Raw genomic sequence first — 17,749 nt, 5'->3', positions numbered from 1 at the left:
TTTTAGTTTAGTTTAGTTTAGTTTTCCCAACTTAATGATTCATGAGTGAGAAAATAGTGAGAAGGAAATTCTTATTAGAATCAGTACATTTTAAACTCTTATTGCAAATGAAGAAAACTGTGAAGTCAAAATGTGATTCCCACCCCAGCTCTGCAATCATCCCAAGTTTGCTCCAGATATTTATTCCTGTAGTCATTCATTCACTCAGAAAATACTGATTGAACTCGCTAAGTGCTGCGCACCATTTCGGAATCCCAGGAAACAGAGAGGGTGATGTTTTTGGTTCTCAAAGACCTAACTGGCAGTCCAGAGGGTTAGTTAATGGGGTTGGTTTGACCAGGTGGTAAGTGATAATAGGGGTTTGCGCAAGATTTTATATGAAGATAGTGAAGGCCCTGGATACATTGCTCAAGAGTTTGGATTTTTTTTTTAAAGATTTTATTTTTTTCCTTTTTCTCCCCAAAGCACCCAGGCACATAGTTGTATATTCTTAGTTGTGGTATGTGGGACGCTGCCTCAGTGTGGCTCGATGAGCAGTGCCATGTCCATGCCCAGGATTCGAACCCACAAAGCCCCGGGCCACCTGCAGCAGAGTGCGCGAACTCAACCACTCAGCCACGGGGCCGGCCCCCAAGAGTTTGGACTTTTATTTTAAGGGCAGCACATACAAGCGATCATTTTACTATCGCCTACAGACATGGGAGTCTTGATGGGATCACTTTTTTAGAAAGGGAAGATGGACTGGAGAAGATCATGGTGAAGGCTGGGAGTGAGGCCGTGGCAACTCGCCAGGCAAAAGATGACGATGGCGATGATTACGGGGGTCTAGCAGCGATCCTAGCAGCTAGAAAAGTCCTCAGCTAAAATACATTTTAATTAATTTAAAATATAGAGTAACATTATTCTTGGAGAAAATGTCACAATAATACAGACTCAGAATTGTTAGAAATCTAGGAATCCTTGTCATGAATGATCAAAGCCACATACACAGTTGCACAAACAACTGACCAGTGAAAAGTGAATGCATTAATTATTGTATTTATAGCATATCAGCCCTCTAATTGATAGAAAATTCAAGATTTTTAAAAATTCCTGGTCTGAACAGCTAGCTTGGTTTGCAGACACATAGGCAAGTCTTCATCCTACTGAAGTCAAAGAGAGACCTGCGATGGGAAGCTCCTGAGAGATCCTTTAGTCCACTCCTTTCACTAAAGATAAGAAAAACTGAGACCCTGAGTTAAACCATTTGCAGGGGGTGATGCACCTCAGTAATGGCATTGCTGAGACTGGAATCCAGATGCCTGACCTGGAGGGCAGGGCTCTTTTCACTGCCCTGCAACAGCCTCCCAAAAAAGGCATCTAAGTAAATTACCAAGATGTGGATGACTATTGAAAATGGAACTTTTTAAGTTCTTTGAAACTTAAAGAATATTTTAAAAAGCCAAACACCTGCCTTATTATTAGAGGTTAGTCATTCTTCCAGATAACTGACAACAAGAAAATGTATGCCGATATCAGCAGCTACTCTTCACATACTCACTTTCCAAAAATAATTTTGGACTCTAGTCTGGTTTCACGGTACCGGTATCCAAGTTCATGTGATTTATATTGCTTTACTTTCTTATTTAAAAAATTGAAAACAGAAATACCAGTTTACTTAGGATTAGCAAGGGACTTTAGAAGTATGGTGGGTTGGTGAACAAACTATTCCGTTCTATTCATCAAACGATAGAAAAATTTATAGGGAACCTCTTTCAGTGCTGGGAAAACAAAGAATTAAATTACCAATCTCATAATTTTTCACAAATACATTCCTGAATAAGCAATAACTCATATATTTTCATTTATTATGAGTTTTAAATAAAGTAAAAACTAGTTCAAAGAAGTTCTTTATTGATAAGTTTGCTATCTAATGTAATAAAAGCAATAAACACATGTTATGGGTTTTCAGAAAGTTTATTACGGATACTGGGAAAGTCTCATCATCTACATCTCCCCCACCCCCAAACAAAAGAACCAACATATGTGCACATGCAACCTAGATCCACCTCGTACTAAATTTCAGTCTTCTAAATAAAGGGCTTAATGGCAAATCTTAATTAAAATTCATTTCGAAAGTAATCAATGCTATTCAGAAATAAGCAAATCATACGTATCACTTGTTAAAAGTTAATAGGTTTTGTTATATGACTATGTGTATGTATTTTGGCTTTAAAACTTCCCAATAGTTATTTGAAAAGATGGAAGCTCATGATTTATTTAAATAGATATTTTATTAATCAAATACTTTTGGCCGATCAACTCATCCAGATATTTTTTTAAGACACTTTAAATACAAGGTCTAACTATAAAGTCATGAGACTGATTGACCTTTTTAACTAATGTAATAAAATCTGTCCAGTCAAATGAGTGGCAGTGCTTTCCGGAAGTGATCCTGAGTCTTTTCCAAGGATGCTACAACGGCCTAAGGCAGTTTTGAAAAGTCTCTTTTATAGGTACCTTCAAAAGGCTATGAGTTTCATAATTTAATCATTCGTTTGTTTTAGTCCCCAACAGTATTCCAGTTTAATCATCCTTTATAATCACCAGTCCTGGCAACTTGGAAAAATAAGATTTGTCACCTATGAAGATATTCAAAGGAATTTTAATTCATAGTAATTCTGAAATTTGAGCATTTATACACTTTTTAAAATGTGTAAATAATAGTAACCATTGACATCACAGACATCTCTTGCACATGCCTATCATTTTGGAATAATGAGATTTTTTAAAAAACAGTGATTCATAACATTGACGTAGGACTCTACAGTTCAAACATGATAAGAATAATTTTATACTCTGTAACAAAACCCGTATTAGACAACTCAGTAGCATGGATCCAACAAGTTGACAACTCTCCTGTAAGTTTCTCTCCATGAAGCACTGTAGTTGAAATCATACTTAAGTGTCAGAAATAGCTTTTATTATAAAATGTTATTAAATAGCACCAGTATTACTTGAAGGTAAAGTGAAACAGTAATAGGACTGCAGAATACAGGTTAATTTCTAACTACAAGAGAGAAAGCATCTTCCAGATGAAATACCAAATAAATCTAGATCATTTTAAGATCACAGCCAGATAAACAACAGCCATAAAACACTTCAGGATTTTGATTGAAAAAGTTAGAAAGAAAAGCCTTGCATATCATTCTTTTACATTCTAGTCCCCAAAAAGATATATATGCTTACATAATCAAGACAGTGTAATCTCAACAATGACGTTCTTCATGGGACATACATTTTTTCATTCTATATATTAGTTCAACAAGATAACAAATATAATAAAAGTGCTCGAAAGCAATCTGATTAGAGCAACATTTACAATAAGTACAAAATATACAGTAAAATGAAACATCTTGTTAAATAGGTCTGTAGGTTAACAATACCTTCTTTAAAGGAACACATTTTCATGAACCTATTTTCACATTTATTTGTTTTTTATATTTGATAGCCCCTATTACCACTGTATACTTTCGTTACTGCAATTTCTAGGATACCTGTATATCTTATCTCTAAGTATTCCCAAGACTTTATCTGCAAAGGTAATTTTAAAAGTATTACTTCTGGAGTAGAAAAATAAGAAATCCCATATTTTTGTGAGCAGTTGTCCTTTGATCATTAAAAATTCATCATAATAATATGTATACTTTTGTACTAAAGCAAAAACTGCCTGCCTTTAAAATTAAGTGTTGCCAACCTACTGTATAATTCTGGTTATAAAGTTAGATATGAAATCTTGGCTATTATTTAGAAAAACATTATTTGAAAAGATCTGCCAATAAACATTTCTAAGCGTGGTTGCCCATCTTAATAGTTTTCTTAATTGGAACAGTTGGGGGATGAACAGTACAGTAGTGCTTTTATGTTAAAACAACAAAGAAGTATTACAGTATCTAAATCTCCAGACCTGGGGTCCGAGTGTTCAGTCGTGGCTCAGTTGTAAGCTGACAGAAGAGAAGCTGCGTCCCGCGCTTGTACACAATGGGGCAATGACGACATCGGTCACACTCTTCCAGATTGTCTGCACTGAAGGCAGGAGCATTAGGCAGGTCTTTACAAAAGGCATTATAATCCTGGAACAGAGGAAGAGAGATGTGTAAGGATTATTAGTGTTACCAGATAAGGCCACTGACTCTTGCACATGCTAGAGAAGCTATAATGGCCTAATTCAACAAAATTTGGTTGAACATTTGAAACAAATAAATGAACAGTGACCCACATAGTGATAAGATGCACGGAAGATGCGTTGCTTAAAAAAGTAAACAAGCACGTGGATGATAAACCCTAATATTTTGTCTATTGGTGGCATGCTATCTGAAAAAGGAAAACAAAAAGAAAGCAAAACAAAACAGTACATTCAACCAACTGATCTCTGCCCCTAAATATTAACCTGCTTAACTGCTCTTATTTCCTTGAGCTTCCACTCCGTGGTAGCTTTTCTTGCTGCCTCATTCCACTTCCCTCCCCACTGGACCAGGCTGGGCTGGATACTCCTTTTTTGTGCTTCTAAAGTACTAATGCAAACTTCTTAATCCTCAAATTTACCGGAAGGTATCACAAATAGATGCTTATATTTCTGTCTTTCCTATTAGAATGTAAGCTCTTTAAGTAAGGACATCCTTGATCCTTAGTAAATGTTTGAGTTGAAGTGAATTTAGCATAGTTATGTTTTATATTATTAATTTTTCATAGTAATTACATACATTGAAAAGGGCTGTGAGGTATAGTTAAAAGAGCCCTACAATTATGTTAGAACTCTTAGACAAGAAAAACTAGACTATCTTGAAATTATTTTTTCTGTATGTATTTTCTGTATGAAATTAATTTTTCTTAAGATAACTGCATATTCTCATATTCCTTAGGCTGGTTAATTTTCTATGTAATCCTCTGAATAATGTCCTCTGTTGTAGTAGTGCCCTTTGAACACAAAAGGATTTGTGAATTCTCAGGCATTGCTGGTGGCCTCAATGGAATTTTTATTATTACCTGGGTGGGCACAGGAAGTAAGATTGATTTTCTTGGTTTGCTATTAAAATGCGACTTACATAAAGGTCCGTTGTACTTAGCCCAAAGTGAAGGGAGGGTCAGGCAACCGTCTGATTGATTGAGATATTTTTGGAATACTGAATTATTCATATTGACTATCTACACAGATTATATTTATCTTGTGTTTTGTTCCAAGTGCTAAAGACTTGAAGCAATTTTTTTTTTATAAAGCATTTTTTTTCTTAAAAGATTTTATTTTTTCCTTTTTCTCCCCAAAGCCCCCCAGTACATAGTTGTCTATTCTTGGTTGTGGGTCCTTCTGGTTGTGGCATGTGGGATGCTGCCTCAGCGTGGTCTGACGAGCAGTGCCATGTCCGCGCCCAGGATTCGAACCAACAAAACACTGGGCCGCCTACAGCGGAGCGCGCGAACTTAACCACTCGGCCACGGGGCCACAGCCCCGACTTGAAGCAATTTTTTAAGAAAATTAACTACTGGGTGTTTCAGAGCTAAATAGTTGAACAGAAATCTGAATGATGACAAATTTTGACTTCTTATCCCATTATGTTTCTCACTTGATATGTGGCCTTGGGCAAATCACTACAAATTAAAACAAGAAGAGGAAATCTTACAGACTGGCTATCAGGATTAATATTTATTCTGCACCATTGAACTGTCCATATGATGCTGTCATTATAATGACTAACAAGTATAACGATTTTGAAGTCAGAATATATAATGAAAACAATGATAACAAAATAATCTCAAATTGACATACTACAAGACTGAAGTTGAGATCAGAATGCTTCCTAACCAAATCTACTTCACTCAGAATATAATGCACTTTCCAGAATTAAGCACAGAACGAAAATGGATTTTCCACTTCAGCAAAGTGTGGTTGTCCACATTTGAGAACTTCAGTTCACAGAATGTGGTGAATTCATTTTAAGTTGTTCTCTCACTTTATTCTCTCACAGAGGATCCAATGATCCTCTGATGTCAAACTTAAATTGTGTTCTCAACATCTCAAATAGTTTCCCTTCTGAAACTCCGGGCAATTTAGAATGACCCAAAACTTGGATGAGGCCCAATGTGGCCAACCAAACACTTCTTAAATAAATCTTACAATTTGTAAGATTATATATTCATCATTGGATAATAAAGCCCTATGGACAGAGGTTTTACTTAGTTTTGTGTTACCAATAGTGTCATGCAGATTGCATTGTCACAGCAATTTACCGTATAAAAAGGTCCTCTAGAAATGAGATTGCTACTACTGCATTTCTATCAGTTGGACCATCTATTTGAATTGCATCCCAGCAAAAATAAGGGGTAAGGGAACTCCAGCCACATTTCTTTGGTATGATCCCCTGTATTCCAATAATCTGCCAAATAAGTTGCCAAACAGCAGCTCTCTCAATCTGTCCGTGGTATAGCATCAAACCAACTCACTGGTTCCTAACTGCACGTACTTTCGGCCTAGGATCGGACATCATCAGACTGAGTTCTGGGTTTTTGTTGTTGTTATTTTTTTGTTTAAAGAATCTAAAATCAGATCCGTTGTGACGATGCAACGTGCACGGTTCAAAGATCTATTACTGCATATTTTCATGGCTTTGGTCACCAAATTCTTGGTAAAACAATAAACAACCCTCACCCCCTGCCAAAAAAGAAAGGAAGAAGGAAGCTTACTCAAATGGTTTGCTCTTCTATAACGCCTCTCCTTAGTCTGGTTTTATCGTATCATGCGTATGTAATCTATTAATGATACATCTATGTTATCAAGGTATAAACTAACTTTTAAGCATTGTTTTTGAAGTTACTCCTCTACTTGCAATCATAGCTGCCTGATGACAAATGTATGATGGTTAAATATTAATGTCTCACATGAATGTAATTTGACAAACAAGCTGAAGTTAAATAATACATTTTATGTGGCTGAAAAAGAAGTGGTTTGATGATTCACCAGGGGAAGCAGTACACAAAAAAACGCCTCCTGTTCTCAGGAGAGCCAGGTGGAGAGAAGCATCATTTGGTTAATTATACTTTTACTCATATCTTTCCACCATTTAGTAAATGAAACCCTTCTTGTTTTCAGTTCTTCCACAAGTACTTTAGGAAAGCCTAGCTTTGTGACTAGAAATTCGGCACTCTGTATTTCCAAATAGCTTCATAGCCAACATTTCACAATATGCTATGTGGTCACTCACTTTTTCACATTTTTGAAAGTGAGAAAACTAACAGAGAGATTAGATGACTGGTTTTAGTTAATGAGGAATCCGAAATTTTATGTGTTGACTTAGGTATCTTAAAAAATTCATATGCTAGGGGCTGGCCTGGTAGCATAGTGATTAAGTTTGTGCACTCTGCTGTGGTGGCCCAGGGTTCCTGGGTTCAGATCCCGGGCACAGACCTACACACCGCTCATCAAGCCATGCTGTGGCAGCGACCCACATACAAAATAGAGGAAGACTGGCACAGATGTTAGCTCAGGGACAATCTTCCTTAAGCAAAAAGAGGAAGATTGGCAATGGATGTTAGCTCACGGACAATCTTACTCACCAAAAATAAAATAAAATAAAATAAAATAAAAATCCATGTGCTAATGTCAGAGTGTGAGCTAACTATACATCTGGCTTTTGTGGATGTGCTCATGTATCAAGGCAAAGGTTTTCATTCCTCTGGCAGTCTTTCAGCACTTTCAACATAGTTTAGTTGTTTACAGTCTTTAGTGATCAAATTAAATTTATGTTCATTGTTTATACTTTACTTATTTGAATTTTTATTTATCCTTTAAAAGCCTTTTTCAGACCCTTTGCTCTCTACAAAGCATTCCCTGCGCCTCCCTCCTCCCAGACAGATTTAACTGAGTTTTCCTCAGCATCCAGCTTTGTACCTAGTCAGCAGTCCTGATGTGCTGTAAGTAAGCTGAAGGCAGATCCTACATCTTATTCATCCTGGGTCCATGCTCAGCACAAACCAAGCACTCAATAAATTTTCTTGGTTGAACTAGCTAGGTAGCTAACTGGCTAAAGAAATTGATTCAGATGGTAAAGGGGAATGGAGAATAAATTCGTAACTTCTAACAATGAGCACAGCATGTGTTAGAGTAGGGCAATACCATATAAAGTGATTAAGAAAGACATGGAGGCATCTGGAGTGATACATTTCACCAGAACTGCCCTAAATAAAGCACAAGCTTGGCAAGCGTTTCCATACTGGGGATGATCTGAATGTTCTTTCTCTCAGAATAAAGTGGTTATCTTTTAAAACAACAACAAAACTGCTTGGTAAAATATAACATTTTCCTTTAAAATTTTTTTTTTAATGCTTAGAAATGTTCTCCAAAGCTTTATGATGCATTTTGACAGTGAATAAAGTTAGTCAAAACATCCTCTCAATGTCCAGTAGGTTTCTATACTTATTTTCCCTTTAACTAGATACCACTCTCATTTGTGCCGTATAGGTGAAAAAGCCATTTGGAGTCTTTCTCATTTCATCACCCTGTAGTTGAGTTTTCATTCATTTGTGCTGGGACTCCCTCACCTTAACTGCACAAACTTTGCATCTCTTCTGGTCTCATCTTTGCCATTTGCCAGTGGCAGGACTGGAGCAGCCCCTCCATAGCACTGTTTAGGTCTGACATCCCTATCCCATGATATCTCCCGGGCATTCTGCTCAGAGATCATTTTTGTTTTACCCGCAGCACAAGTAGTGACTGAATAAAAGGTGATGAAAGAAATAAGAGCCCTGCCCAGAACCATAGGCACAAGTCATAACATGGCCCCATGAGACAGCAGCCTGTGGCAGGAAGCATGGCCTCCAGGTCTCCACCTCCACAGTCAGCTGGGCCTCAGCATCCGAAGGAAAATCACCCCCGAGGACAGAGGGACATTGCTGCTTCTGTTTAAACTCCTGACCCAACCTACGATTTTAAAGAAAGCACACTGCCTTTCAAGGCCTCCCAGTTCTTGCCACTGCGTGGGGAGCTAATGGACATTCTTCCCCCGGCAGCCAGCCTGGAAGAAAGGGACAGCAAGGGGCAGGTGGCAAAGAACATTACTACGTTTCAGAAAGTGGGTCCACCCCAGTGTACCCATTCTCACCAGATATGCAGACAGCTGAGGGTGGCAAAGAGAATTCCCGCAACGAAGGCCAGGGGGATAGCAAGGAACACCGTCAGGAACTTGTAAATCACGTATTTGCTGATTTCAAAGAGCGCATGGCTGCAGATCCACACTTTGTCAAAGGAGTGCGTAGACACCGGCTCTGCGATCACATCCTCGAAGCCCACCTGCGGAGACAAGACTCAGGGATCCCGAACTGTCACCCAGTCTGCCGCCCCGGGAACCAGGAGCGCTCCAGGTGGGAGAAGCAGGAAGAAGGGACCTGCCTGGGGTGCCCCACCTCTCACGGGGTCACCGTGAGCACACAGGAATTTGGCTAAGAATTCCTGGCTACGCAGGCGGACCCGCGGCAGATGGATTCCGGGTCTCGAACCCGGTGGAGCTGACCTAGTAGCGACGGGAGAGGCTGGAGTCAGGGCGGGGACAGAGGGGGCGCCCGCATCTCCAGGCCATGGCGGGGGCTTGGGCCAGCCTCAGGCCCAGGTTACGGCCCGCTCTGGGCTTCACCTTGAGATGCGAGTTGAGCCGATGGGGATCCCGGTCGAGGCCCGCGTCCGCAAACTTCTCGGGGTCGGCGTAGTCGACGCCGCTATGGCGGCTGTAGGATTCGTCGTCCAGGAAGAGCTGCACGTCCGCCTTCTCGGTCTCCAGCCCCATCGCGGCGCTCGGTGCGCGGCGGCTGCAGCCGGGCTGGCGCGGCGCGGGTCCGGCTTCGCGCGGCCTCCCCTTCCCGTCGCGCGCGGCCCCGCCCCGCCTTGCCTCGCCTCGCCCCGTGCGGCCAGGGCGGAGGCCGCTTCCCGCTGCCGGCTCCTGCTCACGGCACCGACCCGAGCTCCGCCCCGCGGCCCAGTCGGGGCGGGGAGGGGGGGCGGACAGGGGCCGGACGCAGCCAGCGAGGTGGTTCCAGCCCCTCGCCCCGCCGCCCTTCCCTGGTTGGTCCCCGTCCGACCCCCGGTCGGGAGCGCAGGGAATCGTCCCAATCAGGCACATGCCGGCTCTGCTCAGGCGCGCGAGACCTGCTACGGGGATGAGCACCCGCATTCTGCCCACAGAAGGGCCAGAGGGCTGCCTGGTTCACATCACTAGACACCCAGAACTGTGAAGCTTGAGAGCTGGCAGGGATGATGGACTCACTGGAGAGGGGCAGCTTGGTGGTGAAGAGCGAGGGATATGGAATCAGAAGGTCTGTCTTCACTTCCTGCCTCTACGGTTTACCGGGTGTGCTCCTGAGCCTCTTAGAACCTCAGCTGCCTCCTGAGAAAATGGGAGAGATGGTACCTGTTTCACAGAGCCGCCGCGTGAAAATTAAATGAGTTAATTCATGTAAAACTATTACGTGGTCCCTAACACACAGTGCGCTTCCAGTCAACGTTGTTGCTGCTGCAGTATGAGATAAGGAGCCATAACACACTTGATTGCCAGGAGACCCCCCGCAAGTGCCAGGGGACCCTGCAAGGGCATCAGCTGTTCAGCTATCCCAGTGCCCACAGAGTATGTGAGCCGGCTGGAGGCACGGTGTGGATATGGAGTTGGGTAGGTGAGCCCCCTGCCCCTAGGAGTTTGCACCTTCAGACCCAGAGGGGAGGTCTGATCCCCCCCCTCCCCCCCGCCCCACCTAAATTATAACCCTTACTTTTCTTCGAATCACACCCTTTTGAAAAATTTCAGGCATCTCTAAGATGCAGTCTACATCCGCACCTACCTTGTAGGAACCGTGTAAACAAATCTCTAGCATAAAGCTACAGCAGTAGCTGAACCAGCTTGTCGACTACTCACTCAAAAGCTTTTAGAAGGGAGGCGTTTGCAGGTTCATGGAGAGGTTAAGGTCTGGTGGACTTAGACATGGGTTGAGGGAGGAAAAGGAAGTAGGGAAAACTTGCCAAAAGCGAAATAATGGATCCTAGACTTGAAGGGGTGCCTGCAGCTTGCTCAGCGCCTACGACATTATAGGCACGCAGTGGAGTATTGCTGAATACAGAGCATTTGGAACTCCTGCACATTTCAATCCCCTTGTGAGAACTGGGTCTGAAGAATTACTTCTTCTGAAAGAGAAAGACTATTTTTGAAACAAAAATTGCAGAAAGGAGCAGGATCTGCACTGGAAAGACATTTTGGAGCCAAAACTCAATATTTCTAATAGTTAAATAAAGTTTACCTACTGCTCCTGCTGCATATGGATGGCAGTGTTGTAACACGGTAGAGTGTCACACGGTTGAATCCCAGGCCCACCAGGCCCCTCCTCTCCCAGAGGTGGTCCTGCTTGCCCATTCCCTACTTTCTTACTTTTCTTTCCCAATTTTGTTTATGTTCAGTTAATTCCGAGGTGATGACTTAGACGTTCTGCTTGTTGCTTTTTCTGTACTTCTCTATCTCCTCTATTTGCCCAACAACTGTTTATCAAAGTGAATAGAAGACATTAATCCTTAAGGAAATCTGTAATATCAATTACCGGGAAATGGAAAAGAAGTGAGTTTACAGCTAAATAACATTTTGTAAAAATTAATTTTCATCAAAATTATAACCCCAGATTTGAAGATGTTTCATCCAAAGAAGAAAGTCATTCCCATAGTGCTAGAGTGGGTTTAAGCAGTGGCTGAAAATCTCGCAATAGGGCTTCTTTCCTTCACTTTGTCCTCTGATCACATTTGCACTCCCGTTAGGATTAGTAAGACATTTGCAATAGTTATCACAAGTAGGAGGCCCAAAAGAAGGTGAAATTAACATGGTTTTAATGGGACAGCTTATAGAATCATTTGCAAATGATAGATAACTATGAACAAATGTCTCTAAAACCTAAGTTAAAAGAAACCCATCTAGGTTTGTTGTGTGTAGCACAGAACTTATAAGAGGAGGATGCATTCGTTCATTCATTTACAAATTTTTATTGAGCATCCTGCCCCTGCAATGGGTTGGGTCTGTATGAGGTTCTTATGTTGATGAAATTATTGGCTGTTTCACCATTTTAATACGAAAGAGTTTTTGAGACGAGCTATTTTGTTTATCCTATCAGTAAACGTTTAGAAAAGATTAGTTACTATTGCTCTCAAGGAGTTTAAACCAGAGTGATTACCACAGCAAATGGCATCCGGTCTCCACTAACTGGAGGGGAGATCTACCAGGAAAGGGAGAAGAGAGGAGGTGGATTGGAGCTTTATAAATGGCTGTGCACACTCTAGTATGTCCCACACCACAGGATTACTCTCCAAAAAGCGTTCTTCAACTTTTGTGTGTGTGTGTGTGTGCAGGAAAGGATTTGCCGTGAGCTAACATCTGTTGCCAATATTCCACTTTTATTTTTCTCCCCAAAGCCCCAATGCATGGTTGTTTATCCTAGTTGTAAGTCCTAGTTCTTCTGTGTGAGCTGCCGCCACAACGTGGCTGCTGACAGACAGGTGGTATGGTTCCGAGACCTGGAAAAGAACCCAGGCCACCAAAGTGGTGAGAGCGCCAAACTTGAACCACTATGCCATCAATGATGTTTCCTTCAATTTTTTTTTTAAATTGCTCTATAACTGAGGGAACTAAAAAATTTCGTAGTAAATCTATACTGATGCCTTCATCTTCTGGCTTTTATCATAGCTTCTGACGAGAGGGCTGATTTTCAGATGGAATATTAATATACTTGAAGAATAGCAACTTGATAATAGATTAATATTTGTGAGTAAGATAGTTTATAACTATTTTGTTCTTCATTCTTCACAGCACAGTGTGTAAAAAAGACAGTTATTTTTCTGGTTCATTGAAAATTGCATGTAATTCTTTTATGAATAAAAATATCTAATTTTTTCCCTTCATTTCTTTCCCTCAAATCACAAATGTGACATTCTTTTCCCTATATAGCTCACATACAATTTTAGGCAGAGTCTGTTTTTCAAATTGCCTTGCGCAAATTGGTTATGAATGAAAATAATAATGACCTCTTAATTTCACCATTATGGCTTAATAATATTTAAAGCATTTGAATTAGACCAAGTTTTCTCAGTCTCAACACTATTGACATTTTGGACTATATCATTCTTTGTTGTGGGGGCCTGTCCTGTGTATTGCAGGATGTTTAGCAGCATCCCTGGCCTCTCCCACTAGATGCCAATAGCACTCCCCGGTCATGACAATCAAAAATGGTCCAGACGTTGCCAAATGTCCCCTGGGAGCCAAAATCACCTTTCCCGGGCTAAGAACCATTGGGTAAGACATGGCTGAAACGGTTCTTCCTGTGAATGGGAAAAATTAAGCTCTAGCTGTCCGTTTACAAACCCATGCTTAAACCTCAAAATTATAATGTCAATTTGTCAGAAACTCTAGGGATTTTTGAAATTAAGCTTAAGTCTATGTGTTCGCCCTGTAAAATTATCATTGGTTGATTTCAGATTTTCAGTCCAATGCTGGTATGGTTTGAGGGATGCGTGTACCTCGTTAAGAAACCGACAAGAAGCAGCTGCTGGGCCCTCTCTGCCCCGCAGCCTCCTGCACTTTCCTCACAAAGGCCAGGACTGTTTGAATAATTATAGCTGGACAAATGGAGATTTGGGACTTCTTGTTCCATCTTAAGACCGTAAAATTTAGTGACTTTTGACACTCTTCAGCAACTGAATAGCTTTTGCAAGTTTTAGGAGACCTAAACTGAGAAGTCCCTGGACTTGTTAGTGGAACAGCTGGGCGGTTGCTTACCAAGTCCTTGAAGCGTCCCTTCCTAGACTTTCTTACTGTCAGAAGCACAAAGCCTGAGAAATTTGGAAAGACCTGCAGCGTCCTGTACCAGCCGTTCCCTCTGTGGATAATGGGCTTTGCATAAACCATTCCTTGCACAGCCGCCTGTCCCCTGCTCCTTCCTCATCCATGTGTCTTCTCATCTTCTCCTTTGTCAACTTCCGCTCTCCAATTATCCCCTCCCCAATGCACAGGACAGCCTTCCAGAAAAATGTTTCAAGGAATAGATTAAAAAGTGTCTGTTATTAAAGTTATCTAATAATCAACTTTTGTGGAGTAGTGCCAGATAGTTGTATGGCATTTAATGAAAGCTTGTCCATTTTTTTTTCTTACCTATCACTTGTTTTTCTGTCCACACTCTGGGTAAAATTAGCCTTGTACCAGTCAACCAGGGAATTTTTAGTTTAATATGAAGGCACAGTAGCTTGTCTGTAATTGGTGCCAGCTTAATCTCTGGCTGTTTCAAATAGCACCTCCTCTGGCCAAAATTTTCAGAATTAACTTTTGTTTGGGAATGCTTGGCAATTAGAGATAGATGGGAACAAGATATGCTCTTGAAAAGTCTATATTCATAGTTAGAGCTGATGGGATAGGTCATTCCATTCTCATTCCAAACAATGTATGACAATTAATTTTAGGTTATTTTATCTGTTTTCCATAAGTAAAGGATGTTCCTGTTTAATCTTTTGAGTATTCCATTGATTTCTGGAATACTGTATGTATAAATAAGACATCTCCATAACACTTTGATATTTCGTCCTTCCAGAACATGAAATAGGCACTAATTAACTTTTTGTGAGCACTAACTTTCAAGTTAACCTCTTTGTAAGTACAACTTGCTCTATATCCAAGTGGGAACATATTTCTGCAAAGCTGCATAGTTACATGTTCTCCAAATACCAACTGAAATGTGCATAATAAGATGATTAGTTACTAAAACAACAGTTCTAGAGGTTGTTTTCTTGATTTGGGGTTTTATTTTGGACAGAAAAAATTAGTGTAGTTGAATTTGAAGCCTTTGTTGTCTCTGATAACTCTGCTTTTTACAAATGTTATTCTACTTTTATTTAGAGTAAATGCCAGTTTTTAAAAATAGCATAGCTAATCTGCATGAGTCAAGAGTAAAAAGGCTGGGAAGTTTTGTGTTTTGTTTTGTTTTTACAAATTTTAGTCTTATTGCATATTTTCCAGTAGAAGAATAAGGACAATAACACAGAATACCTTCCGCCTGGTTCTTGTGTATTACTATTTTGGTGTCTACAAGGTGACCTTTAATGCTTGAGAGAGTCATCTGGGAGTCAAGAGCAAAGGGAACCCAACTGCACGGAGCAGATGGAAGACTGGGATGCTGCCAAGGGGCTGGGCAGAAGAATTTTTAGGTTATGTTTTCCTATCAATAAATATCTGGGAAGAATTTTGTTTCCAGAGGGTTTACTAAAAGAATGTTTGTCTATTTCTGTTCCGTGGTTACATGAATCTGTAAGGCAGATTTCTACACTACATAAAGGCCTCAAGTAAATTAGGTAATTTAGGTGTCTGTATCCACTGGTTCTGGGCTACTGAAGCCCAGTTAGGCCCTCACTGTCTGCCAACTGCTCATTACACCAGGTTCCTTACTTATAACAGTGAGAGGATTGGATCTAAAGGTAGATATTGAAGAAGTTACTCTATTAAAAACATTATAAATGGGGCTACTGACATTCTTGTGTGTCTGAATAAGGTAATTCTCTAGTTAAACAATTAGTAACAAATAAATGTCTTAATTCAAAAGAAATTTTACTAGGTGTTTGAATTTTATTAAAAAAAAGATAGGAATCCTTCAGAGCATTCAGAACATTCTCATCATGCTAACTTCAAGAGAAACAACAAACAAACAAGATTTGATTGAAATATGCACTGTTTTCTATAACATCTGTATTTATGTCACCATCTCACTTTTGGGAAATGATAATTATTTACTAAATAGACAGAGTCACTATTTCCCCCTTAATAATGAATGAATATAAAATTCTGCTTGTCACTTATTAGCAGTCTCTACACAGTCACATAATTACACATTTTACTAACAAGAATGCTTTTTTCCCCTTTTAAAAATTATTGTGGTCATTGGAAGCTCTTGGATAAACAAGTCACTGAGAATAAACTTAGATAGTAAAACACTGTGGTCCTGAAAAACGGCACACTACTTTATTTGGAAATAGTAGAATTCGCAGAATGTTGCTGTAAAGGGCATGCTACTCAAATTACTTGGTTCTGAAGACTCTTACTATGAAAGCAAAGTATTTTCTGAAGGAGTAGAGCACAAATAGCTAAATGTTTGGGCCAAAAAATAGAGTTATTATTTTATCACTTTGGAAAAGTCTATGTAATTTCACCATGTATGTATTGCAAGTCTTTTTCATTAGAAAAATAGCCTAATAGAAGAAATGAGAAGTGACAAATGAATGACCATTAGGTTTAAATAATAACTATAAGATCAGATTATCTATCAGAGTCGGACTGTCCTTTAGGAAAAGATTAAAATGAGAATAAGTTCCTTTCAGGTGTAGGGAGATATTTTAGGATATTAAGACCTACTTTAGAATCCCAAATTCCTGCCATGGATCTTATTTTCCCCTAAGTTTCCTTGGTGTTTTCTTGTTGCTTCGTTTTTTCCTGCCAGAGAAAGTGTTTCCGTGATAGAACGGTTCCCCTTTTCTTCCCCTTTCCTCCTCTTCCTTCTTCTCTCTTTCTTGCTTTCTTGCTCTCTTCCTTTCCAAAATGTTGTTTTTCCCAGTCACAGTCTTGCTCATTAACAATATCTCAGGGTTGGGAAGAACTTTAGAGGTTCTAGACCAATGATCACTCATCATGAATCTTCATAATTGACCAAACAAGTTCTCCTGGAATATTTAGCAGTGGAGAATTACAGTATAAAGCAACCCAAATGTGGTTGTTATAAAATTCCTCATTATTTGTGCCAGCATCATCTATCTATCTGAAATGCTACCTATCTATCTATCTATCATGAATCATCTTCTGCCTCCTACAGTTAAAAAAGAAGTGAGAAAGGTGAGCCACTGAAGTATTTGAAGGTGGTTTTTAAATGCCAACCCCTGTCTCTACTGAATCCCTTTTCCAGCTAAGTAGATTCACTTCCTTCAGTTCTTCGTGTGTCACTGTATCCAAACGCTTCTCGTAATTTTTTTTCTCTGAACCTGTTCTGTATCTCAAAAATCATACGCTTGGTCTGGGATCTGAGCAGCACAGGGTCAAGCAAGAATACTGTATTATCTTCTTTGCATTAATCTCTAGACTCTTTGATTTTTTTGGCTGCTCTATCCTAGTGCCAATTGAAATTAAGTTCATTGGATATTAAAGTCTCTGAGTCTTCTGTACTCGTTTGTATTTTGGTCAGGTCACACTTTTAATATGAAATAATTGATGATTTGAACCTAAAAGGTTCACTGTAGTCTTCCTATTATTATTATTATTTTTTTGGTGAGGAAGATTGGCCCTGAGCTAACATCTGTTGCCAATCTTCCTCTTTTTGCTTGAGGAAGATGATCCCTGAGCCAACACCTATGCCAGTCTTCCTCTATTTCGTATATGGGATGCTGCCACAGCATGGCTTGATGAGCAGTGTGTAGGTGCGTGTCCGGGATCTGAACCTGCGAACCCTGGGCTGCTGAAGCGAAGTGTATGAACTTAACCACCATGCCACCGGCCAGCCTTCATTCTTCCTATTAAGTGGTATCACGCTTTGAGTTGTCTTCTTATTTTTGGCACTGTTTTCAGTGTATTACTTCACTGTTAATCTGTGATTTTGCTAATACATTTAACCATAGTCACTGATAAAATGTTGAATAAGGCAGGGTTGAGAATCGTTATGAAGTATTTCAATGTAATAG

General features: G+C 40.1%; 1 protein-coding gene and 1 long non-coding RNA gene across 3 annotated transcripts in view; one reads left to right on the top strand and one right to left on the bottom strand.

The window, feature by feature from the left end:
• The window catches only part of LOC138923819 (uncharacterized), an 80,434-nt gene that overhangs the window by 13,454 nt on the left and 49,231 nt on the right, over nucleotides 1-17,749 (top strand). The gene's annotated exons all lie outside the window — the stretch shown is intronic.
• CAV2 (caveolin 2) lies at nucleotides 1,941-10,940 on the bottom strand. Of its 2 annotated transcripts, XM_070264274.1 has the most exons (4): nucleotides 10,855-10,940; nucleotides 9,660-10,406; nucleotides 9,132-9,319; nucleotides 1,941-4,112 (listed from the first exon to the last, which is right to left on the bottom strand). In XM_070264274.1, the coding sequence occupies exons 2-4, from the start codon at nucleotides 10,191-10,193 to the stop codon at nucleotides 3,962-3,964; spliced, it is 873 nt and encodes a 290-aa protein (XP_070120375.1). In that variant the 5' UTR covers nucleotides 10,194-10,406; nucleotides 10,855-10,940; the 3' UTR covers nucleotides 1,941-3,961. The 2 variants fall into 2 exon arrangements, with proteins under 2 accessions (XP_070120375.1, NP_001107616.1); NM_001114144.2 differs by lacking the exon at nucleotides 10,855-10,940 and having other exon boundaries at nucleotides 1,942-4,112; nucleotides 9,660-9,873.

Source organism: Equus caballus, chromosome 4 (assembly GCF_041296265.1).
Source record: "Equus caballus isolate H_3958 breed thoroughbred chromosome 4, TB-T2T, whole genome shotgun sequence".
Lineage (NCBI taxonomy): Eukaryota > Metazoa > Chordata > Mammalia > Perissodactyla > Equidae > Equus > Equus caballus.
The sequence above is the reverse complement of the archived record's forward strand: the minus strand, read 5'-3'. Positions and strand labels throughout refer to the sequence as shown.

Excerpts from the sequence above, each read along its gene's own strand:
- CAV2 (XM_070264274.1), bottom strand. The coding sequence starts at position 10,193 with ATGCGGGTGCTCATCCCCGTAGCAGGTCTCGCGCGCCTGAGCAGAGCC. Across the intron at positions 9,320-9,659 it reads GGCTCAACTCGCATCTCAAG|GTGGGCTTCGAGGATGTGAT; the intron begins GTGAAGCCCAGA and ends TTGTCTCCGCAG. Across the intron at positions 4,113-9,131 it reads CTCAGCTGTCTGCATATCTG|GATTATAATGCCTTTTGTAA; the intron begins GTGAGAATGGGT and ends CCTCTGTTCCAG.